General features: G+C 37.9%; 3 protein-coding genes and 1 long non-coding RNA gene across 5 annotated transcripts; 2 read left to right on the top strand and 2 right to left on the bottom strand.

Moving 5' to 3' along the window:
• Nucleotides 1–14,797, top strand: tmco4 (transmembrane and coiled-coil domains 4). Its single transcript, XM_028018463.1, has 14 exons — nt 1–130; nt 886–1,024; nt 1,095–1,269; nt 2,255–2,282; nt 2,364–2,493; nt 2,674–2,771; nt 2,873–3,016; nt 3,104–3,223; nt 4,513–4,677; nt 4,771–4,907; nt 5,650–5,734; nt 5,827–5,944; nt 11,771–11,888; nt 13,105–14,797. Exons 1-14 carry the CDS (start codon nt 94–96, stop codon nt 13,561–13,563), a joined length of 1,953 nt encoding a protein of 650 aa, XP_027874264.1. The 5' UTR covers nt 1–93; the 3' UTR covers nt 13,564–14,797.
• On the bottom strand, nt 13,150–20,908 carry htr6 (5-hydroxytryptamine (serotonin) receptor 6). Its single transcript, XM_028018476.1, has 4 exons — nt 18,204–20,908; nt 16,915–17,040; nt 14,799–15,216; nt 13,150–13,288 (listed from the first exon to the last, which is right to left on the bottom strand). The coding sequence occupies exons 1-3, from the start codon at nt 19,116–19,118 to the stop codon at nt 14,860–14,862; spliced, it is 1,398 nt and encodes a 465-aa protein (XP_027874277.1). The 5' UTR covers nt 19,119–20,908; the 3' UTR covers nt 13,150–13,288; nt 14,799–14,859.
• A 110-nt stretch (nt 20,909–21,018) lies between these two features.
• Nucleotides 21,019–25,250, bottom strand: LOC114145096 (MICOS complex subunit MIC10-like). Of its 2 annotated transcripts, none has more exons than XM_028018487.1 (3): nt 25,116–25,250; nt 24,805–24,911; nt 21,019–21,225 (listed from the first exon to the last, which is right to left on the bottom strand). In XM_028018487.1, exons 1-3 carry the CDS (start codon nt 25,189–25,191, stop codon nt 21,214–21,216), a joined length of 195 nt encoding a protein of 64 aa, XP_027874288.1. In that variant the 5' UTR covers nt 25,192–25,250; the 3' UTR covers nt 21,019–21,213. The 2 variants fall into 2 exon arrangements, with proteins under 2 accessions (XP_027874288.1, XP_027874295.1); XM_028018494.1 differs by having other exon boundaries at nt 21,019–21,222.
• Nucleotides 21,232–24,121, top strand: LOC114145110 (uncharacterized). Its single transcript, XR_003595615.1, has 2 exons — nt 21,232–21,758; nt 22,094–24,121. It is a non-coding gene; the product is annotated as an uncharacterized LOC114145110 (long non-coding RNA).
• Nucleotides 25,251–25,256: the final 6 nt, after the last annotated feature.

Below are 25,256 nucleotides of genomic sequence, written 5' to 3'. Positions count from 1 at the left end.
GAGCGAATGTTGTGAAAGCTGTAATGTCAGAGCTCGGAGTGGAAACGTAAATGCAACAAAAGTTCGGACTTCAGAGTTGTGACAGCTACCATCATGGAGGAAAAACAAAGCAACGCCGACTTCTCACTAGGTACAGCTGATTGCCCTTACTGTTTTCATTAACATAGTGTTAAAATAAGGAAGTAAACTAGTCACGTCGTTTGTATTTCACCAAGTACCGTTCGCTTGTTTACTTACTAAGGGACGAGAGGATAAGACAGCTGTCTCAGCTAATGCTGTTTTACTTTCGCTGAAATTCATAAGGTTTTAAAACTGGAAAATAGATAACATTGAAAAGATGAAGAGAAACTGAATATGTGTGTCGCTTTTTGGCAGCTTGAGTCTGTTGAATTCAGGTCAGCTCATCGGAGAGCGGATGAAGTACAAAGTTAGACTGTAATCTAGTTCTTGCTTTATGAGGACAAAACAATATGAAATAGGCTGCATTCATAACTCAGGCAGCTCAGTTCAATTAAATTTTTAATACCAACGCCGAGAAGCTAGCCACCAAACTATAAATAATTTTCTATGCAAATAAATCAACCATAAAGTAGTGCTTTAGTGTGAAAGGAAAATTATATATACAGTATATATTTTAAATATCATCTTTATCCATGGATGGATGGATGGATACCCACTTTACTCTAACACCCCTGAAGAAATTCAGCAAAGTGAAGTTACCTATGCAGAAAATAGTTTGCAATGTAACCTCAGTATAGATACAGCTACTCTTACATCATCACCTTTCAGTCCATCCTCCATAGTGGATAGAGTATGTAGGGTGATGTGTGTGTTTTCTCTCATGTGTGTTGTTGCAGTTTTTCATGAGCCCATTTCTCTTCTCAGACCCTGGAGGAGCAGCAGCAACAGCAGATCATGAGCCGGAGAAAATAACCAGCCGCCAGCTGACCGAACAGAGCCGCTTTGCTTTTGCTGCTCTGTGCGCCGTTTCCTTGGGCCAGCTGTTTTCTGTGTCTGAAAACAGGTGGGGAGGAGATGCTATTGGAGCATGACAGTCCTGTTTACTGTAATGAGAGTTTCTTCTTTATCTGTAGTGCGTTTAGGGAGCAGTACCTGCAGGACTTGGTCCAATGGCTGGGTCTGGACCAGTCGGTGATGCCAGTCATGGGGGCTTTCCTGTCAGGCCTGGGCTCTGAGGGCACAGACACCTTCCTCTCCATCCTACAGGCAGATCCGCTGGTGGCTGCAGGAGCCACGCCCATCATACAGGTGCTTAACTTTCAAATAAGCAAGACTCCTTTGCTATATTAAAAGAATCTCACAGTGGAAAAGCATTTCTGCAATATTTTCTGCGATATTTAGAGATTTCCTTACAGTTCTGCTCAGTGTATGTGTTGGCAGCAGAAACTTGGCTGTTCATCCAGCTTTGTTTGTCACAGTTCCAATTATTTTAATGTTTTTTTAATAATCAACTCTCTTCCTTGGCAGAGTTTGGTAGCAGATGCCTTGATTTTAAAAATGCAACAAAAGATTTATAATAACTGATCATTGCTTTTATTCAAAAACAGAAAGAAACAGTTATCCCTTCTGCTGCTATAATAATATGACCCAAAAACAATCAATTTATGTTAAAAAAAAGGCAAGGTTTCTGAAAATTAACACAAACACAGCAGCTGATTATTATATATGTAATAAAAACACTGTGTTAATGAGAGTCAGAGATGGAGATCAGGCCTGCAACTAACGGTTATTTTAGTTATCTGATGATTAATTATGTAAAATTAGTTTTTACATTCTGTAGACTTTTTATTTAAGATTCTTTTATACAACATTAGAAATACATTAAGAATTCAAATAGACAAATAATTCCATCACTTTTTAAAGTAAGAAAATAAGGATTTATTGCCTGATTTATAACACTGGAACTGGAAGACATTTTAAATATCTAAAATAAATAAACAAAACAACAGAAACAACAACAAAAATATGGAACTAAAGTCTCTGTAAGTAAAGCTGAACTTCAGGAACAGATTGTAGTTGATACCAAAACAGCAGACTGAAACTTTTATCATTCAGTCTTTGGTAGAAAGAGAGAAAAGAAGAAAACAATAAATCATGCATATGGAAATTATTTAGTTTTTTTTTATTTTATCATGAAAACAATTGACTTATTGCTTATTACAAGCAGAGAACAAAGCTGGTGGTTGAATTCATTCCTCCATCTGTCCTAACCAACTCTGTCTTTCCTCTCCAGGATCTGGTGTCTTTGTCTGTCAAAGATGGTAAGGATCATATAAAACATCATGTTGACAGGTGTTTTTTTTTAAAATATCTTTAAACGGATGACTTGTTGTGCTTGTCAGGTCAATATGATGCCAGAGCGAGAGTCCTGATCCGTCATGTGAGCTGTTTGCTGCGAGTGTCTCCTCAGCAGCTGGAAGAGTTTGAGGAGACGCTGGGAGAGAGGCTGAGGGAGGCAGGAGAGGAGAGCGAGTAAGCTTCATAGAAACGTTTCACTCAAAGCTGTTTTCATTTGCAAACATACATCGTGTTTATTATTTCTGATGGCAGTAAGATAGCACTGTGGTGTAACCAGGGAGATGTTATCTCGGAGACTACAGGATTTCCTGGTTTCCTTTAACTCATGCAGCTCGTCTGTCTGATTCCAACCAGAGAGGAGTCGTCCCGCCGCCAGAGGAGAGAACGAAAACGAAAGCTGAGACGCTACCTCCTGATTGGCTTGGCCACTGTGGGGGGAGGGACCATGATCGGTGATTACTCCTGTTCTTCAGAGGAGCAACCAGGCTTTTAGGAAAATAAAGCTGATGTGAAGACTATCCTGTGTTTTGTGTTGTGTAACTTTTTCTTCCAGGTGTGACAGGTGGACTGGCGGCTCCGCTGGTGGCAGCCGGGGCTGGCGCAGTGCTGGGGGCCGGTGGGGCTGCGGCTCTGGGCTCAGCCGCTGGTATTGCTATAATGGCCTCTCTGTTTGGAGCTGCTGGAGCCGGACTGACTGGTAACTGACTGGGCTCGTCTTACTTTTTACAACTTCAGCATGATTTATATTAGATTTTATCCTGATTTCCACGCGTCCTCTCTGCAGGATATAAAATGAATAAGTGTGTTGGGGCCATAGAAGAGTTTGAATTTCGACCAATGAGCTCTGGGAAGCATCTGCACCTGACCATAGCTGTGACTGGTTGGCTCTGCAGTGGGAAATACAGTGAGTGAGCCTCCAGTCAAGTTTGGTTTCCTGTCAGTCTGCACTTCACATCTTTACAGATTAGAGCCAGTCTGCAGTACTCTAAATGCTTATTAAACCCCCTCATATGTTTATGTTTTTATTTTAAAGAAGCCAGACTTTCTTCAGATGTTTTAAAGAAAAAGTGTGTTTTTCAGCAGTTTCTTTGGACTTCTTTATTTGGACCTTTGCGATTCATTTTGAGGTCCAGTTCCTGTCTGTGAGCGTTTATTGATCAGCTTGATGAAAGTGAGATGTCAATAAAGCACAACTCATAATATGTACATTAGGGCTGAAAGTAACAATTTAGTTTTAGTTTAGTTTAGTTAGATTAATCTATTGAGTATTCTGATGATTATTCAATTAATCAGATAAAAACGGGCACATTTTGCAGGTTTTCCATTTGAGCCTCTTTAAAATTAGAAATGGACTAAAATATGTAAATGAACACATAGCTCAGTTCCTTTTTTTACAGAATTTAAACAAAGTGAAGCTAAACTATACTGCTTGAGGAGATTTTGGTGGAATATATTTACAGACAGGTTGTTTATTTTTATCTGAAATATAAAATGTATATATTTTTTAAGCTTTTGGCTTAATTTCTGCTGATTAAGTTGTTCTTTCAGCAATTGGCCTTTTTGAGGCTGTATGCTCCAGTTAATGATTAATTAATTACTAAATAACGTGACAATTATTTCATAAGTCATCACAATTAATCTGATTAATCGTCTCAGCACCGGCATGTGCTCAGTACAAAATATAATAAAAACTGACTGAGTAACTTAAAAATGTTAAATATTGTTGATTATCCTCACCAGATATCATCTTGTATTACATTGTAAGTTCAGTAACATTGATCCATCTGTCATATTTAAACTTTAATACAGTTAGACAACAAATAATCACAGGAAGTGAACAGAAACACATGGACTTTGATTTTTTATTGATTCGTTTTTACCTTGAACTTAAGAGCTCATTGTTGTCGATTACATTGTTCTAAAAAGTTCCAAGAAGAAAACATTTGCATAAATAATAGAGGCATTAAATGCACAAAATATTTGTGACATGCATCAACACCTATTATTGTATGTGTAACTAAGCAGAAAACACTGAATAAATTCCTCTCTTACATAAAAGTGAGCAGCTCTTCCACTAAAACGCACTCAGTCACAAGCTCATTGTCCCTTCTCACACAATGGCTGTAAAAAGACTCAGCATTGAAGAGCCACTCAGACGTCCCCTAAAAAACAACCTGCGCCTGCTGCATTCAGGTTCGTACCAGGCCCCGTGGTCCAGCCTGGGGGAGTGTGGCGAGCAATACTGCCTGGTGTGGGAGTCGCGCTTCCTCCGGGATCTGGGCTCCGCCATGATTTCTCTATTGGACGGTCTGGTCAGCATGGTGGCTCAGGAAGCCCTGAAGTACACCGTGCTCTCAGGTACTGCCAGATCTCCAGTCAGTTAAGAAGAAAACCTGCTCCTGATTTGGTCCTGGATCCATTTGAATATATTTGCGACTGTCTCTTTATCAGGTATCGTGACAGCTCTGACGTGGCCCGCATCTTTGCTAGCAGTGGCCAGCATCATTGACAACCCCTGGTGTGTTTGTCTGAACCGCTCGGCGGAGGTGGGCAAACACCTGGCTCAGGTGCTGAGGAGCAGGCAACAGGTAGGCCCACACCGTCATCCTGTCAGGGCTCAGTCTAAGCAGCTGTACAGCTGTGATGTAATTGTTTTAGTTGGCGAATTTAAAATTGCTGTTTCTGTACTTACTTTTCAAACAAAATGCTTAAGAGCTGAAAAGAGATTAAATAAAATTATTTAATTTGTTTCTAGAAACCTGAATGTTGTTAAATTACTGCATCTATCTTCCATCCACTGAGTTTGTCATTTATTTTTTAATCTGATGTCTTTTGACATTTGATTCTTCAAATCTTTGGCAGTTCATTTTGTTTTGTTTTTCTTAACATTTTTCTTATGTTTGGTAAAAATAATAAAACATTTGACAGCTCTGTGACCAGCTTTAACCCTGAATGACATTTTACAAAGTTATTTTATCTTATTTTTTAACTCTTTTCCATCCATTTTGTCTTTTCCATCAGATTGTTTTTAAATCAAATTAAACTCCACTGGGCTGAGAGAAGCATCTTTTTCATCCATCTCTGTTGATAGTGGATACTGCTTGTGGGCCATTTTTCGGTTCTGACCAGAAACATTATATGTTTTTTTTTTTTAAGTGATTAGCTGTGTTAAAAAATTTAATACATTGATATCTATGCATTTAATAATCTAACATTAAAAAGTCTCAGCTTTAGAAAATATGCATAACAACTAAGATAAAAATACTCATGAATTGTTAATGTAAATAATTACTTGGAGAATGAAACTGTCTTTTCTGACTGTATTTAAAGGGGAAGCGGCCCGTCAGCCTCATAGGTTTCAGTCTTGGAGCCCGAGTCATCTACTACTGTCTGCAGGAGCTTGCTAGTGATAAAGGTACCGTATCAGGGTCTGTCATTTGATCAACTGCAGTGCTACTGTTTAAAGTGGAAGCAGAGGTAAATGCAGAGCATTTCTCTAATCCTCAGGTAGTGAAGGAGTGGTAGAGGATGTGGTCCTCCTCGGAGCTCCTGTTGACGGCTCTGAGAAGTCCTGGGAAAGAATGGTCAAGGTGGTGGCAGGAAGAATAGTCAACGGGTACTGCAGGTAAACTCATGATCTCTAATGATTAGGGGCCTCTTGTATAAAGCGTGCGTGCGCACAAAAAATGTGCGGTGCCATATTTTATGCACAAGTCGGCATGTTTAAAAATGAATGTAAATATACGCAAACTTTTGACCTGCAGTGAAAATGTCCGCCAGCCACGCAAACCTTTTCTGTGGGCAATATCAAACTACAAGCACCAAAACTCACCTAAACACACTGAAATCTGACTAATTATGGAGCGCTTCGGCTGCTGTCTTGTTTAATTCTGTCCGTCATTAATAGAAGGATTCAGAGGGAGCGATTGATCATAGGTCATATTAATCTGCTAGGAAATGTTGATGATGGTTTATTATCAGTTAAATTAATCCAGACTGATCATCCTGGAGTTCTTAGCAAAACTTAAAGAGCAGCCGTGCGTTATCAGTGCAACTGTAGTCATCTACTTTGTGAATGCACCTTTATGGAGAGAAAACGTCTCTATTCTGTAAATGTACAACTTATGCACATGATTTCTCTATTTAGAATAAACGTACACATTCTCACTCAAAGGACTCTCTGACACACTGTCTTTAAATCCTGACTGAATGCTGTTCAAACAGGCATTTCTTTATTTTCTTTATTTATTTATTTGGAATTTTTTCTTTAAAAATTATTGTTTTTATTTTTTGTGAAGTGGCCTCACGTACAGTGGCCCTTAGATGCAAACCACTTCAACAAAATCAAAAACACAACATTAACTGGGCGTGCTGTGGTGGCGTAGGGGATAGCGCGACCTACGTTTGGAGGCCTTGAGTCCTCGACGCGGCCGTCGCGGGTTTGATTCCTGGACCCTTAAGTATCGAGTCCGATGCTGTTTGGGGGGGCTGGCTCAATTTTGACGTGCAAGACGTAACCGGTAAAATCCGGTTTAGGATTTTCAAAATAAAAGATCCGGACGTAGTTCATTATTTCTTGCGCGGCCCGGTACCAAATGGTCTGCGGACCGGTACCGGTCCGCGGCCTGGTGGTTGGGGACCACTGATATAAGGGACACAAAAAGAAAAGAAAAAACCCCCAAAAAAACCCACAACATTAACGAAGCATAATTACAAATTCAAAAGCACAAAATTAACGAAGCACTACAACATTGAATACGCTGAGTCCTACTTACGTCACCGCCATCTTCCATCTTGAAAGTGGCAGTGGAGAAAACGTGCTGTATGGACTAGTTTCAACGGTTTTACAGTACAAAGTGGACCCACTGCCTTTACCTTTCACAGGTAAGAATTAAAGATAATAATAATGATGTAAATTTACGAGCAGAATTTCTTGACTTTGTGGCCAGTACTGTGCATTTCCGTGGTGAAACAAACTTCTAAACAACCAAGAAATATTTCCTTTGTAACTAAATTGGCACAGTTAACTACTCTGACTATTTTCTTAGCTAACTTTTTTTTAAACTGTGTAGTTTTTCAAAAGAGGGAGAGGTAATGAGAAACCTGCAACGGCCGTTTGTTTATTGTTGCCATGGCTACCTAGAAGCTAGCAAGACAAGTCGCTGTTTGTCTGGTCAAACATGGTTACTTTAATGTACGTCAGTTGTCTGTAAAATGCTTTTTATAATTTATGTAGATTAAAATAATTTGTTTGATATTACAGCGAACCAGAAGTGGGCTGAAAGCAAATTAATTCAGAGAGCAGTGCGCATCCCGGGGGATTTCGTCAGGACAGGTCCATAAAGATCAGAGCTGGAGCTGTTTTTCTTCAGACTTCTGTTTTGCAGTTCATCTCCACAATGTCTGTTTAGATGCTAAGTCATATGGTGAAGATATGTTTTTTTTCCTGAATGTGAATGAATCAGGGATGTATTTTCTATTACACTGTTAGATCATTTTTATCATTCGCTTTAACCTGTGATGTTTCAGAGGCCCAGTCACCGAACTGCTCCCAGCTTGACCAGCAGACTGAACCCCTGCCTGTGCTCTGTGTTGCCAGTATAATATAAATTTGTAATGTACTGCACACTTTTTTTTTTTCACTTTTTGGGTATTTTAAGGGAAATATCTCAATTTGAAGTATTAGGGTATTATACGGAAGAGGATTAGGGCCATTGAAAAAAAAAAAAATTATAGCCCAGAAAAAAAAAAAAAATCTCTAAATTATCATGTAAATATAAAAAAAAAAAATTTCAGTGTCCCGAAAAAAAAAAAAAAAAAAAAATTTCAGTGTCCCGAAAAAAATATTAAAAAAAAATTTCAGTGTCCCAGAAAAAAAAAAAAAAAATTTCAGTGTCCCGAAAAAAAAAAAAAAAAAAAAAAATGTCAGTGTCCCAGAAAAAAAAAATAAATAAAATAAAAATTCAGAAACCACAATTCTGACTGATGGGCGCCAGCAAGCAACCAGCTTCACAACCACAGACAGAGGCGAGTTGTGGCGGACAGCTGACATTTTGGAGAAAGATGTCTGATTTAAGTCACTTTTTACGTGCCAGAGGAGTCCATGAAGCTTCTATTGCACTAATGGAAGAACAAAAGGTGAGTAAATCAAATGAGATAGTTTGGTGTCTAAAGCCCAACGGTTATAGCTAGTAGTTAGCATGTTTGTTAACTCACGCGGTTGTAGCAATAAGCTGATTTACAATGTTAAATCACGCAGATGAATAAAGGATGTAACAGCTGGTGATTGCTGGAATTGTCCCGTAAATGTTTGGTGCCTTTATTTTATTGTTCTGTTTGAATGTTTTACAATGAAACTAGGTTAGCTGAATGTCAGCTACCTTCTAAATAAGATGCCCGCTGTGTTAAATTGTGTAACTTTTAGTTCAGTGGAGGACAGAAACTATAGTATATATATATGCAAATATTTAAAAGGAAAATGTATGACTTGCACCGATCTGCGGCTGGCTGTAGATCTGATCGTAGGATCTCTTCACCAACACCAACTAATGTGCATATCTGTGATATTTTATCTTATGTATCAGCACATTTATCGCACAGGTGTGGAAATGGTAGGCTTCGTTTAACTAAATCAAAGTTAATGTGATGTTTAATTTTTGTAATAACAATGGAACTGTTAACAATATTTTCTTGTGTGTTTTGATGCATGATACCTTTTACCTTAAACGGACTGTATATTTATGAATCTGTGTTTTTATACTTACATGCTAAAAAATCCAGTTCTTCCTTTTTCAGTAAAATAGAGGATTGAACATTTACTGCTGCTGTTATTGTAATTCTCCCCAAAACAGTAAATCGTTTTAAGCAGGGACCTAAGGGTACAATCTAAAAGGTAACTTTAACGTTGATGTGCAGAGTAAATAATTGTCCTTTCTCATCTGTTTGTGTGCAGATTGACTGGGATGTCGCAGCAACGCTGGAAAATTATGGAGACGGAATTTCTTTTTTCAACTTCTGCTAAAGCAAAAAACTGTCCAAAAAAGGCCTTCTGCTAAAGACTGTTCCCTTCTTAAAGTGAAAGAAGCTAGAAAGTGTCAGATTTGGATGATATCATTAGGCTTTACTTCAGACTGTCTTTAAGTAACAAAGAAATCCTTCATATTTTAGCGCACAGTCATCATACTATATTAAGTAATCAAACTCTAAAAAGAATTTGCAGAAGACTTGGGCTGTTTAGAAGAAAGAATCAGTCCGACCTTGAAGAAGATGACAAAATGGCAGTACAGCAAGAATTACGTCATAAATTGAACACATGAAAACCAGTTCTTTGTGAAATACAAACGAACTTCATTGTTTTGTTTACCAAGAGTTTGCATAGTAGAGTTGATACCAGATATTTATGAGCAGTTGATTAATGTAAAAAAATATATATAATAAAAAAAATAAATAAATAAAAAAAGTCATGTGCAATTTTTTTCTCACTGTCTGACGTTATAAGACAAAACTTTTCCTACTTTTTAAGGTTTTTTTTTGCTCTTCCTTTGAGAGTGATCAGACAGGAAAGCCAGTAAGGAAGCTACACAGCACAGGTCATCAGTCCGGGGCTTGAACCTGTGATGTCCACATTCAGGACTGAGGCCTCCATACATGGGTTGTGCTTTTCCACCGCACCACCCCAACGTTTCTTGTTTTAAGTTAGTTAGAATTAGCAAAATTGTATTTTCTAAATTCCAAAAAACATGAGAACATTTTTAGAGTGTTTTTGTGACTTCCTTCAAATGCAACAGTTTATATATTTTTAGTAATTATCAGGGATAACTGTATTTTAATGCATTTAGACTATAGCTTTTAGACCTGCTCAAATGGAAAATGAGCTTAATCAACATATTGAAAACCATACCAGGAAAGTATTGGGTAAAGTAGCATTTTATTAGCAAAAAGTCAGAATTGTGGTTTCTGAATTTTTTTTTTTTTTTTCCTGGGACACTAAAATTTTTTTTTTTTTTTTTCGGGACACTGAAAATGTTTTTTTTTGTTGTTTTTTTCGGGACACTGAATTTTTATTTATTTATTTTTTTTCGGGACACTGAAAATGTTTTTTTTTTTTTTTTTTTCGGGACACTGAATGTTTTTTATTTTTTTTTTCTGGGACACTGAAATTTTTATTTTTTTTTTTCTGGGACACTGAATTTTTTTTTTTCTTTTTTACATGAAAATTCAGAGATTTTTTTTTTTTTCTGGGCCATAAATTTTTTTTTTCAGTGGCCCTAATCCTCTTCCGTAGTATTATGACAGTTCATGTAAAGAAATTAAAAATAATTTAGTCTGTTAGATTTTGTGCACACTGCTGTCTATAGCACAGTTAACATATTAATACTTTTTTTTAAAAAGTAAAAATACGTAGTTAAAGTTTGACAACTATTATCAAAGTTTGTCTTTACAATAAAATGTCTAAAAATTTAAATGAAGTTATGTTTTTTATTCATATCTTGAAATGGACAAATGCACATTGAATTATGGAATTGTGTTAATAGTGAATACATCACTGTAAAGGTGTGTGTGTGTGTTCATCAATAAAAACGATTTATCAGAATCGGCTGTATCAAATGTAATTATTGTGCTCCAAAACAATTAAATAATCACATCAAAAAGTTTGAAACATTGTCCCTTGTTTTTTTTCATTTCTATATATAATAATGTGTGAGAGACTGTGTCAGTGACATTCATTAACTTGAAATACTTTGCAGAAAGGCACTTTATGAGGTTTGGTCCATTTACAGTACTTGTATTCGCTTGCTCGTAGATAAGCCACTTTCAATATGGCGGACGCTATAATGTATCGCAACAACGGGCCGACCCGCTCAAGCGATAACTTCCGGGTCAAAAGCACTGTCGTCCAATCAGCGATCTCTCAGGTCTCCAACTGGGACATACCCTTTGCGTTGCAGTTCTTCGTTAATGTTGTTGTGTTTTTGAATTTGTAATTGTGCTAAGTTAATGTTGTTGTGTTTCGTTAATGTTGCTGTGTTTTTGTAATTGTGGTATGTAATTGTGGAAGTGGTTTGCACCTCAGGGCCACCGTACAAAAGCACATTTTAAATAAAAATATATAATTATTGTTATCATAAATACTTATACTGCTACAAGCAAGGACCGTTGCTATGGTTATTGCTTCACGTGGTGGCAGACTTCCGGGTATTTATACTAATTTACATATGTATTCGGATTTATAGATTTATAAATGCGCACAGCTTTATACATCAAATTTCTTTTGTGTGCCGCACTTTTCTAAATCTGTCCGTATGTCAAGTTTTAGTGTGAAAACTGCGCACTCTTTTATACATGAGGCCCAAGATGTCTACCGATTATACAGTCACTGTAGGAGTTTTTTATTACTAAAAATCTGTGGCAGTGGATCAGTAAATGACTTTCTGAATCCTCCGCCCGTCAGAGGCGACTGGCTCCTGGGGTTCCTGTACCGAAGCTCAGCTGCACAGATGTCTGTCGCTGGGCTGCAGCCAATCAACATCCAGGACCGCCGCATAATTAATGTGGATCTCTCATCTGTGGTAAGCCCTCATGCCGTTAGAATAGTTAAAAGGAAAACAGTGCTCAAACTAGACAACAGTCTGACATAATTCCTCTTTAATTTAATGAAAAATGTCTAGACTACTTGAGAGACCTTCATAGATTGTAAATCAGTTTTATCATTAGATTATAAGCTAATCATAACTCACTTCATTTTTAGATTGAAGTGTGTCTTTAGATGAGGCAACTGGCATGTCAATCTGAGAAACAGTGAGAGCAGTTTTAATAAAAAAGAGAGGCTGTTCATGGAGTTCTAACAAACATTAATCTGCTGGTTTGAACCAAACATGACATGATGAGTGTCAGGACCTTTACATTTATATATAAGAAATAAATAAATAAGATTAATCTAACTAATAGTTTTGACCTTTTATACACTGAGCACAGATAATTCCAAGTTAATCCCTATGATTCAATAAGGACAGAACTCAACAAGACAGCAGCTTATTCTGTCTTTATGCAATACAACACCCAAAACAGACACAATGCAAAACAAAAGATCAAAATTTAAACTCATACTTCATATACGTCACAGGACTGATAAAAATCCACTTCCTTTCTCTACTTTTACACCCACAGAAGAGGCATTTGTATGAACATACAACAGAAACAGTGTGACAGCAGCTTCATGAAAAAGTTTCAGCAAATATTAGTCTTATTGGTTTGAACCCAGCATATACATATTTATTTAACATTATAAATTATATAAATAAACTCACTATTCTGGGTTTCAATGAAAGTAGAAATCATTATGTAATGATTACTAATCTAAACAGGAATGGTTTGGTACAGTGGTATCCAAACCTTTTTGTCTGGGGGCAAAACTGGCAAATTTAAATTACTAGTGGGCCACAAAATTGATTAAATTAAAAATACAAAATAGTTTACTGTGATTTTTTGTTTTGTTTTACCTGCTCAACAATAAACATTTATTTTAATGAAATCTGACTGGTCATCAATTGTTTAGTGATTTTTTTGGTCAAATTTTTACCATTCATGACTTGCGGGCTGGGGTCGAATAAAATCCTTTCAAGGGCCACAAATAACCTCTCGCTGCACTTTGGACACCCATGTGTAGTATGATAAAAACCTGACTTTTTAAACAGTTTGTATAAGTATCTGGTTTCAGTTGCATATGCATATAAGTAATCTGTGTCAAGGTCAAAATTAAGAAAACATCTGCATGATGTCTGCCAGGTGAAAGGCCACTTGGACTACATGCGTCAGATGGACACCATCTTGGTGGCAGTGGGAGTTCCCACCAAAGAAGTGGCAGGAGCTTCATTTGTTCTTCCTCAGTCTGTAAGAGTCGCTCAGAAGACTGTGGACAATCTGGACTGGGCCGAAGAGCAGCATCGAGCGAGCGAGACTCAGAATCCTGCTGAGAAAGACAAAACGTCGTCACAAGACTGGCGGGACGAGACAGAGGACATGGGCAATGGCTGGGACATTCCTGACATCACAGATCTGCTAGACTCGCTGAATGAGACGGAACAAAATAACGGAGTCTCAGTTCTAAACATTGTTTCCCCCAACGACACCACATCCTCTGATTTTATTGCTCAGAACAGCAGAGAGGAGGCTGAGCCGGATGATGAGCAGATATCCTGGAGCTGGAATGACACACACTGGACTGCGGATCACTTACACAAATAAAAACCTGGAGAAGAGCGAGTTCCAGGACCATCTTCTCCTCTCAGGTTATTCTATGCAACACAGAAGCTTCTTCAGTGAAAAGACATTTCTGTTGTTGGCAGAGAAAACACGTCTCATACATGCATATGGCAGCTTTTAGAAAATGAATTAACTGCCTTGTTTCATTACTTAATGTATGAATAATTTAATCATAATTTTGCAACACAGTGTTTTTTATGAACTGTAAAGGTGATTAATATTTGTTCTCCTGTGAGACCAAGTACCTGCAGAATAGTTTAGTTTGCTGGTTAAGCAGATGCTACATGATTGGAGGAAATGTTCATCCTTCCATCCTCATTTTACATGTAGACTGGTTTCTAACAGTTCAGTCATTTCATGGCCTATTTATCTTTGGCCATGAAAGGAATGTGATACATCTTTTATCAGCAAGTGAAGTTAGTTTTATAAAAGTATGCACGATCCATGAATTTATTTCTCATTTTCATACATTCTTACCCCATATTTTATTAATATTTTACATGATATGCTACAAAAAGTAGGGCATCTTAGTGAATCAATGGAAAAATGCACAGTTTTAGATTAAATTAGGCAGTGCTGCTTTGTGTTGGTGTATCACATAAAACCCCAATGAAATATACTGAAATATTAAAGTTCAAGGAGCGTGAATACTTTTGGAAACCACTATATGGTTAGTTTGGTAAAACTCAGCTCTTTGTGCAACGCTTCGCTACGTCCAGAGGGTCTGGACCCTCGGCTAAATAATTATTTCCTGGAGGTGTGACCTCTGTTGAGGTTTTTATTTTTACCCAACTGACGTAATGTGCCAGTTGCACGCTATGAAGCTTACTGGACGTTGTTTGCACTGTAAACAACCATCCTCCACTGTGAAGAGGGAAGAGCTGATCTGAACAAGGCGATTGGTTATGTTAAATATTTGGAGGTTCATCACCGACTGAACGGCTTCCTTCACTTCCTCTGCTGCCATTGCTAAACCGCAGAATACAATCTAAATTAGAGCAGAAGATCAACGGCATCATTTTCAAAAATTTTCTAGAACAAACAAAGAGCTGGGAAAGTTGAAAATTTGATAGAAAAATTTTTTAACTAAATGTTAAACAATGTTTTGCTTCTTCTGTTCTTCCAACAAACACTCTCAGGAAGTTGTGTTCATATGTGTTAAATCTGATTTTCTCTGTTCAGTCAAATATAAAATATTACTGAATATCAGTACTTACCAATGGCCCGTCCTTCCTGTGTAATCCCTCAGTTACTAACTGGCTGTGCTTCCACAGTGATTCAGTCCAGGTTGTCCACCTGGTTGGGAAGAAGCAGAGGCAACTCGATCCCAGCTTGTTCGGCGTCCAGCAGGTTGACGCCTTCCGTGGCAGTGGCTGCTGGGTGTGCGGGGTCGGAGGCCAGAGGCGAGGTCGGGTTGTTGGCCATGTTGGGCTCCCCTGAGTTGTGCAAAGAGATGGAGAGAGCCGGCGAGGGTCTCCTGGGTGACCGTGATGAACAGCAGGGCAGGAGCTTAGCCAGAGCTCGCTTGAAGTCCCTCATGAACAGCGGGTAGATGATGGGATTTATGGTGCTGTTACAGTAGCCCAGCCAGGTGATGGTGTCAAACAGCGCAAGTGGGACACACTCACACACTGCCTGGAGAAAAACACAGGATTTCCTGGCATCACAATGTAGCAACAGGAGTTTCTTTACAAAATATGTAGGAGATATGAAAAATAAATTTTAAAAAATGCTAAAAACTGTTTCTTCTCATGGAACATTGAGTTATGTTAACCTTGTCAATGTTTAAATACTTTTAAGATGTGAGTTTGTTGTAAGAAGCAGGCAGTAGTGTAGAACAGTGGAAGAAACAAAAGGTTTCTAAAGCACGCCTGGACCAAGACAGAAATTACAGAGTAAATCACAAACCTAACGTACAGAGTTTAATCTGTGCAGCTTTTGTTTGAATGAGTGAAAATATATGTATATCTTTGACACAAGCATTTTAAACTGACAATGAACTTTTTGCACCCTTATTTGACAATAACATCATCTTACAAATTAAACAAGTGTGAGTATTCTTTGATTTTATAGCACACATTTTTAATGCATTTAGTTTTAAGGGAAAAATGGATTGTGCTTAAGGAAGTTGATTGAATAGAAAAAAAACTTTTTAAGAAAATTTTGAGCTGAATAAAGTTTTTGATCATTTCACTCTGAACCGTGTCACAACATTACCCATCATGCACTGCAACTGGAAAGGTTGAATTTCAGGTGAAAGATACTGAATGATAAAGTTCAGATGTGCATAAAATCTAGTAAGATTAAAAATAATTGATTATTTTGAAACCATCATGTTTTATAAATTAAATCTCCAGTTTAAAAATGCCTTTTCCTGTGGTGAAAGGCCAAAACTTAAGCTGTGAGAGGTTCCACCATAATTTGTTCCAAAATGTTACAAACTGAAGTTGATCATACTGAATTAAAAAAAAAAAATCTGACAGTTTGTAAACCAGATTTGTCATAAACAAGCTCATAGCTTATTAGCTCTTAGCTCCATATTGTTTGACATGTGATTGCTTGGATTGATGATTTTGAAGGTTTAGACAGCAACAATGAAGAAGGAGACAGCTGTTAGATGAGAGCTTCCAATACTATGAAGATGAGACAAGGAGGCGGTGGGAATGAGACAGAAGGAGGGGTGTGTTTCACACACCACATTGAGTGTGAAAAGAAAGGAGAGCGCAGACACAGTGAAGTCTCTGCAGCTCTGTTACTCAGAGGGAGAGGCAAGAGGGCACAGATGGTAAATCAAAATGACAGGATCAGCTTGAAAAACAGAACAAGTGTCATTACTAATTTAGATTAAGCTGCATTTTGACATTTATTCAGTCTCAAAGAGCATTTCATGCCACTTCCTTGTTTGTTATGAGTACATATTCAGTTCAGTCTAATCAAAATGATTTGTTTCAACAATTTGAAAATTGTAAATGGTCCTTTAGTGGGCTGCTTGCTTGGCTTTAAATGAGTCAAACATACAAAGCTGAAATGCCAATCTATTTCCTTTGTGGCTTGGCAAGGCTGTGACACCAAGGCTGGCCAACACAAAAATAGACCAGTATCCAAGTGTTTTTTCACTCTGCCTTCCTAGCACATTTATTTTTCATACTTGTCATGCTTGCAAAATAATTGGTGAGAAGAATCACTGAATCATACGAAGAATCATTCCAGAAGACAAAAGTGTTGCAAATGTTTGTAGCAAAACCGTTAAAGTCCTGCATGTGCGTGGGAGAGGACTAAAGCTTTAACGGGTTGCAATACTGTATCAGCCAGCGGTCAGGGACTCATACTGACCTGAGCCATGTTTGTGATGAAAAAGGGTAACCAGGCGCTGAAGAAAAGTCCCAGAAGGACTCCTAGTGTGAGGCTGGCCTTCAGTGCCCTCCGACCCTGCTTGTGAGCAAGACTGGTCACAGACAGCTAAGGATAGCAGGGAGTGACAGAAAAATAGTAGATCTACTTTTACTGCTGCCATCATGGATGAATTGTTAGACAATAAATAATAAAAATTAGCTTACAAGTCTAGCATGCCATAGAAGAATACACCAAGTAGCTAAAAAGACAAAAGTACCAACAACAGAACTAGTACCCATATTTATTTTACAACTTATTTGGGTGTCTTTGGTGTAATTCTGACTGATTCTAATTATTTTAACTATTCATTTTTATGCTATGGTAATTAAGCTACACAATTATATAAGTTGTAATCAACCTTTCTTAGACTTGTTCAAAGTCAGTCTTGTTCAAAAACTTTCCATTGATACTCTTACCACATACATGGAAATTTGGGGAGATTTCTGGATATTTATTTGGATTTCAGATTCATATAAAATGAACACTAACATGAACTTTAACTTAAGAGCAGAGGGAAAATCAGTGAGAGAGAGAATATTTATTAAAATCAAAAATTAAACTTCATCCTTAACCATTCACTGAGTAATTAAGTAAACGAAACACACAAGCAATTAAAAAGTGGTTAAAGAACTAACGTTCATCAAGAATTTTTTCAAAACTGCTAAAATTGGGTATATTTTAAAAAATAAAAAATAAAATAAATTTTTGGAAGCAATTTGAAGTGATACATGAATTACAGTTTGAATACTTAGTGAGGTACTCTACAGCAAAAAGAAAAGTGTTGCAGTTTTGTTTTTATACTCAGAAAAGAACGAATAATAATGTCTTTACTACCTCCTTCAAAGCTGGACAAACCAATCTTACACTTCCACTGGATGGAGCTGTGACATTTAAATAACAGCCTTTAAAAGCAACACAGTGAGTCTCTCTGGGTGAAGCTACTGTATACATTTTTCCCTCTAGCTATTTCAAAAAAGGAGAATTATTCAACAAGTTATTTTTAAATGGTCAAGGTTGCAGTGCAACCAAGCAACTTCTTGTCCTTCCTTAAGATTTCCATGATGGGTTTTTTTGCCTCTATAAATGTCAAGAACTTCAGTTAGGAAACCTTTGCACTACATAACCAGCTCCTATTGTGACTAGCTGGTCAGGAGCCTTTTCCTTTAAACTTCAACAAACCTTCATGCAGTATTCACCTTGGCAGAGTTTCAGTTTCATTGTTCTCTTACCAGTGCATTTTGAGACATGGCAGGTCCTTGATGACCGCAGTCACATCCATCTTGCTGAGCTGACCCGGCAGCAACTCCGGGCGAAGGAGGCCGGGAAGGTTCTCCAAAGGACAGATGAGGGTGAGGAGGGTGGCTCAATGCCGCAACTCTCTTTGCTTGTCTCCGTGCTGCCAGAAGGATCCGGCAATAGGTGAAGCAAATGGCGCTGGAGGGCAAAAAGAAGGTAAGCACGGATGCCACCAAGGCAAAGGGCAGAGTCACCCGCAGGCGGCACTGAAAGGACGCAGCTCCCATTGGTGACTGCTGGAAGTAGGAGTCCGGGTATTGCTTTTCATGGAAGAAACTGATGTTACCCAGGCTGACTTGAGGAATTAGCCAGTATTCATCCCCGTGACCCAAACTGTGCCAGTTCATCTTAATGGGAAAGAAGGAGGCCAGGGCTGCCAGACTCCAAGCGGCCCCAACCAGAAGTAGAGCCCGGGGTGGGGTCATCCTCTGCTTGTAGCGTAGCGGCGAAATGATGAAGAGGTAGCGGTCAAGGCTAATCACACACAAGTTCAGGATGGACGCACTGCAGCACATGACGTCGAAGCAAAGCCAAACCGGGCAAAAGGCAGGCCACAGCACCCAAGAGCCGCACAGCACGTTGAGCATGGCTGGGGGCATGACCACCAACGCCACCATCAGGTCAGAGAAGAACAGAGACACCAGGAAGCAGTTGGAGGTGCAGCGCAAAGAGCGGTGGGAAAACACCAAAGCGATGAGCAGGATGTTGCCACAGATGGTCATGAAGATGATGGCAGTCAACATGAAGGCCAACAACCAGGGGCCGCTGCCCGTGATGTTCCAGTCACTGGAAACAAGAGAGCTGCCCTTGGAACTGCCCACAGAGACAGATGGGTGAGAGTCGGTCATGGTGGATGCAGTGATCCAGAAATCAGCCTCTAAGGGTCACTCCCCTAAGCACTAGATCTAATTCCTGGCCAAAGCTCACACCTCAAAACTTTACCACAGAGGTCTTGCTATCAAAATCCACCCAACTCCTCCTCTCCACGGGTTAACATCTCCACATTGGCAGGAATCCCTCGTAGTGGAGTGGGCTCACTCTGCAGAGACTAAACAGAAATTCCCCAAACTGTTTGCCTCATCTCTCCATCCTGGCCAGCATGTCCTTCCTTCATCCACAGCTGAGAGCCAGAATGAGCTCTTCGGTAACTGACAGAGGGTTTTTAAGCTGCATGTCACAATGATGACAGGCACTGGAGGAGGGCACAAAGAGAGATAAGCCTTTACTTCGCATATAAAAGCAATGCCAGAGGCATGACCCACTGAGGATGGAGAGAGATCCTCGTAAACGCGCCTTGGAGAAAAAGACTCAGCCAGCTTTTGTAAGCCTTTAACTGAGCAGAAGCTCTTTCTCTCTCAATCACAAGTCCTTTTATTCTGGGAAACAGAGAAACAAAAATCTGTAATAAATAGACACACAAAAACGCTGCAACAGTCATTAACCAACCAAGGCTGTGTTCAGAAGTGCTCTACAGGTTTCATGGTCCTTATAAAAGCGCCACATCCCTTTGTCTCCATTAATCCCTGAGGTGGCCACTTCATCGTGTTTCCCCAGCCGCAGCGCACGGCTACTGAGAGCGAGCGTGTCCAACATGGAGCATAACCATGCACAATCATAGCCCAGATATGCTAATTCTGCATCATAGGAACTATGTGGGTGGTCTTTCTCCTTGTTTGGTTCTGAAGTTTTTATCCGTTTCAATAAAAATATGCGCATTTTTGTAAAGCCTTATTGAAATCTGATATGTTCTCTTAAAGTTGCTGCAACAGGGTTTTTTTTCTGGCTTTCTGGATTTAGTTTCTATATGGAAGCATTTTAAAAATACCTGAACAGAATCAGATACTTTTTTTTGTTTTATTGTTGTTTTTTTACACCAATTGTACCCAAGATATCAATAGTATATTTTTCTTAGTGTGCTTTTTGGAGCTATAAGTGATTAAAAAGTGATTTTTCAGCTTGAATATTTTTTTAGATCTGTATTTTATCAGATACTTTGATTTTAGCCGTTATTCTCCGAACAAAAACATTCTGCCATATGTTTGGTTATAAGCTTAGACTCTTTTGGCTGGAAGAGGAATCTCTGCTCTATTTTTAATTATTTTTTGTCCTCAAACACGTTTCCTTCACAGAATATTCTTGTATTTAGTACCAACTCTTAATTCTTTCTCCTTGACATGTCTGTTCCTTGGTTTTCATGCTGATGTTTGTTCACTAATGTTCTCTAACAACCTTCAGGCTTTCACAGTACAGCTGAATTATGGGGATGTTAAATCACACACTGTTTACTGATAATATGACTTCTGAAAGCAACTGGTAGAACAGGATCATATACAGAAATATCAAAGTGGGACTCCAAATACCTGCCACACTTTACAGATTTAAAAAAAAAACATTTTAAACACAAATTTTTTTTCCTACTTTGTGTTTATCTAACACATAAAATCCCAAACACAAAGTTTAAGACACATAAACACAAAGTTTATCTAACACATAAAATCCCAACAAAATACACTTGCCCACTGCCTTATGTGACAACGGTTTCAAAAGTAAAAACTTAAAGACAGGAATTTCACCTCCACCTGTTATTGACCTTGTTTTACTGAACAAAAACACAACCGATCAAAAATTTGACCTGATCCACACCTTCTTTTGAATATACTATTTTAACATTTGCTCAAGTTAAATATAATATCACAGATTAAATATCAAACCACCCTATAAAGAATCACACCACAAGTGTTTTTTTTCTATAATTAATGATTATTTTATTAAATTCACACAGATTGCACTCATCAGGCAGAAACAAGTCTTACAATCATTATTGGGACGGTTTATCTGGAGGAAGACAAATTTAAATTTACCGTATTGCAAACCTTGACACTCCAAAAGCATTAACAAAATTAATGCAAAAATAAAGATAAAAAACATCTTGATGGGTGGAAATCACTGCTCCTGCTGAGAAAAAAAAACATAGAAAAAAATAGCAAAATTATTAAATTTATACAAAATATTGACAAGGAACTGTCACTTTAACATAGAAATAAAACTTTAATTTTTTTTAATTGTTCCTTTTGTTTCATTGGTGATGCAAAACTATTTTAACCTAACTTAAACTTCAAAAGAAAAGAATAAATTATAAACCACCATGAAGTACGGAAGAGGATAAGGGTCACTGAGAAAAAAAATAGGACAGTTCTGACTTTAATCTCAGAATTCTGACTTTAAAATTTATGGGCACCGGGGAGAAGAACCATCTTTCAATGACCAACATGCTAGTTGTGCTGAAGGACAACCAAATATCTGGCGGAACATGTTGGATTTAAGTCAGCTTTTCCGTGTCTGAGGGGTCTTCGAAGGTGAGTAAAACTAGATGAATAGTTTAATGTCTAAAGTATAACGGCTACAGCTAGCTGTTAGCATGGTTTTAGCTTTCATTGACGGAGGAATTAACGTGTCTTGCAATGTTACATCACACACGTTTAATAAAGGTGTTGTGGATAGGTGAGAGGCGGGATCACGTGGTGTTATTAGTGATTGTAGATCACCTGTTGCGGACCTAGTGACTTTAGTGAGTGGTGATGGGGGAGGTTTACTTTTTGCTGATCGCCTTATGCTAATATGGTTTTTTGTCCTTGATCACTGTTTAAACCTGCGGATCCGGTTTTAATACTCTTTTGGACACTGTTCTTGGATATTGATAATATGACAGAATAAAATCATCTTAATTGCATCCTGGAATGGCGTTTTTTGATCAGCTGGCGCGTCAACAAGGATTCCCCTATTCAGCTGCTCGGCGACTTTGTTTGACAGTCGCTAATAAAAGGGTATGAGCAGTTGTTTGCTGGAATTATCCCTGATGGGGTTGTTTTGTTTTATTTTATTGTTTGTTTATTTGAATGTTTTCCAAGGAAATGAACCAGTCTATATTACAGATATAGTGACCAATATGATTGGCGTGTCAATAACGTTTACTTCAGCGAAAGAGAGAAAGGTTACTCGGTTGTTCTGATCTTGGGACGTCCTCACCGTTTAGCTAACACCAACTGATGTGCCTATGTTAGTGGTACATGTTGGAAAAAGATGGAAACTGTTTCATAATCACAAAATCATTTTACTAAACTGTATGATATGTGTCATCTCAAGATTGAAATTTCACCATATACCATGTGCAAATAGTAGTTATCGTCCAGGTGTGGAAATGTTATAGGCTGCAGTTGTAATTCACTAAATCAAAGTTAATGTTTAAAGTTATTGGTAAAATAAAAAGTCCTGGTTAGGATCATTCCTGCCTTGAAAGTTGACCAGAGGGTGATGTGATGTTCTCTGCACAACCAATAGAAATGCAGAATGTTGTGATAGATGGATGGATGTAAATAAATAGTGTTGGAAGTATTTTATATTTTATTGTCATTTATTTGCTTTACCTTTATTTTATATTATCATCCATTTTATTTACCTTTGCATTTACATTTTAATTATGTGTTTTGAAGTGCGTTGAGTGTTTTAAAGTGTTTGCAGAAACTCTGGAAGCGGCCTGCTGAGGAGTGATAAAGGAGGCGCCAATTGTCCAGGGGAACTGCAAATCTATAGTCTTACCTTGTTTGTATAAATGAGTTATGTTCATGTGAGTGTGCAGCTGTTTTCTTTTCCCCCTCCCTTCAGAGCTGCACGCTGTCATGTAACTAGGGAGTTCCTAATTCTAATAAAAGCAGGGCAAAACTCAGTTGAAGCTTCAGAGCATAGGTAGAAGCAAATGAATAGATAAATAATGAAAATAACACAATGACCCCATTGTTGTTCCACACAATGTTTCCTTGTATGTGCCATGTGTAATATCTTTTACTATAATTAAACTGCATTCATAAATCTGTTAGTGCCAATATCCTAATCGATCCTTTTATTTTTTTAAAGGCAAACTTCTTTTCTCCCCTAATACAGTAGATAGCTTTTATATTACTCACAATCAGTATTTTCTTTCAGACTGAAGTACAGATTTTCTTTCTGTACCAAATAAATGCAATTTTAGCACACAGTCATTGGATTATATTGTCCTCATCTCACTTCCAAACTTCGTAGGTCAACCAATGTGACTATGCATCTTGTGACAACACTAATTTATATTGAAATGCGTGAAGATGTTGCCAATGATAACCTTTCACCTGCCCATTGAACTTGATTTCTTGGACTAAAGCTATGCAAGTTTCATATGTTTCAGCAAGTCGCTCATGCATTGACTCAGGAAGAAGTCGAACCCTTAAGAACTTCTAGTATTGCTGCAATTTTTAGGCATAACCCTCTGTCAACATATCTGAAGCAAATGAAGACCTTCTTGCCATAACTCTATAGAGGTGCATGACTTGCTAATAAGGGGTTGCCATATTCTAATTTAGGTGTGCTGGAGTGGGGATCCCTACTAAAGTTGGAGGACTGGACTTGGTCACCCCAAATTAAATTAACATTTTGAAACTACAGAGCATTTCTACAAACATGTATTTCTGCAAATATTTTAGGTTTTTATGCCTTTTAAGGAATGCTTAGTGTAAAGGGAAGCTGTAATAATCATCACCCATGTGAAGATCCATCACATTTTGTGTTTCAGCTCTGTAATGATTTTAAGATAGCTGACTTATGTAAAGCTCTTAATCTGACAGAACTAAAATAAGAAACAAATATCCAACATAATTTGAACTGTATTTGTAGCATCCCTGCACCTATGAAACAGAACCGTGCCCTGAACCATGTTATTGTCTCATTAAGTGTAAGAGGCTATGTATAATTATTAAGTGTGTACCTTTAACTATTTTTAATTAATGTTTGAAAATACAAATAAATGGCTTTTTGTCATGTGACTAAGTTCATTTGTGGCAGTTCCTTGAATTCTGTTTCCATCATTTTCATATCTCTGAATACTTTACCTTGTGACTAAATACTATCCTGTAAAATGAAATATTTTTCTCAATTAAATTAGCTAATCAGTCTTATTTAATCACTGCAAAACAAGGCACATGTAAATATTGAATTTACAGCTTAATACATATTGGAGGCAAGATATAAGGCTATAGATTTGCAAAGATTAAACATTCTATTGTTAATTTGAATAACATGGTTATTAGAATGACCCAACTTTCAAAGCATTCTTTTAGGTCATGTGTTACAAATCAATTATTCAATATAAAAGATAATACTACTGCTCTTGTATCAGAAAATAGCATAAGTTCTCACAGGTGTAGAGAAAATAAGCACTAACTGTTGAGAGAATACCCACATACAAAAGCAAAACTGAATTCTGACTTTTTTCTCAGAATTCTGAGATTAAAGTCAGAACTGTTTTTTTTTTTCTTTTCCAGTGGCCCTAATCCTCTTCCGTAATGACGTCATGTGATGTATCACATAAAAGTAATTCAGATTTCAGTAAAAAGCTCAGCAGTTTTTGTTTGTTCTTGCCTTCTTCAAACGACAAAGTAAAGAAGACTGGCATCAAAAACTAAAGATCTGTGCAAAACCTATTAAAGGTCCAATAAAACCCAAACTAACCTGTTCACTTGTGTGCAGCAGATAATGTGACCTCAGGTCATGCTGACAGTTGGCATACGCCATGCCAAGTCCAGCTCCAGAGAATAACGTAATAGGCCATGTACGTCCTATAAAGGACAAAGATGCACTGACATTGTTGGCAGGGATAAAACAAACACTTACTGCCCTAAAGACTGGCGTCTATGTCTGCAGGTTAGAGTACCAGCAGAAGAGCATGATTCTAGTTGTGCTGCCAGATATTCTCAATGGTATCTGAGCTAAATTAAAGTTTCAAGACAAAGAACAACTTCAAATCCACCGAAACGGCTTACTTTTGAAGAACAGGACAGAAAATACAATTCCTAACCCCAGACCGGTACCTGAAATACAGAATGACGAGGCAAACATTAGATACAGGGAGGAAATAATTACTAATGCACATTTCTAATATGTATCCTCCATGTCAAGTGTCT

Source organism: Xiphophorus couchianus, chromosome 1 (assembly GCF_001444195.1).
Source record: "Xiphophorus couchianus chromosome 1, X_couchianus-1.0, whole genome shotgun sequence".
NCBI classification, from domain to species: domain Eukaryota; kingdom Metazoa; phylum Chordata; class Actinopteri; order Cyprinodontiformes; family Poeciliidae; genus Xiphophorus; species Xiphophorus couchianus.
Note: the sequence above shows the minus strand (reverse complement) of the source record. Positions and strands in the feature narration are given on the sequence as shown.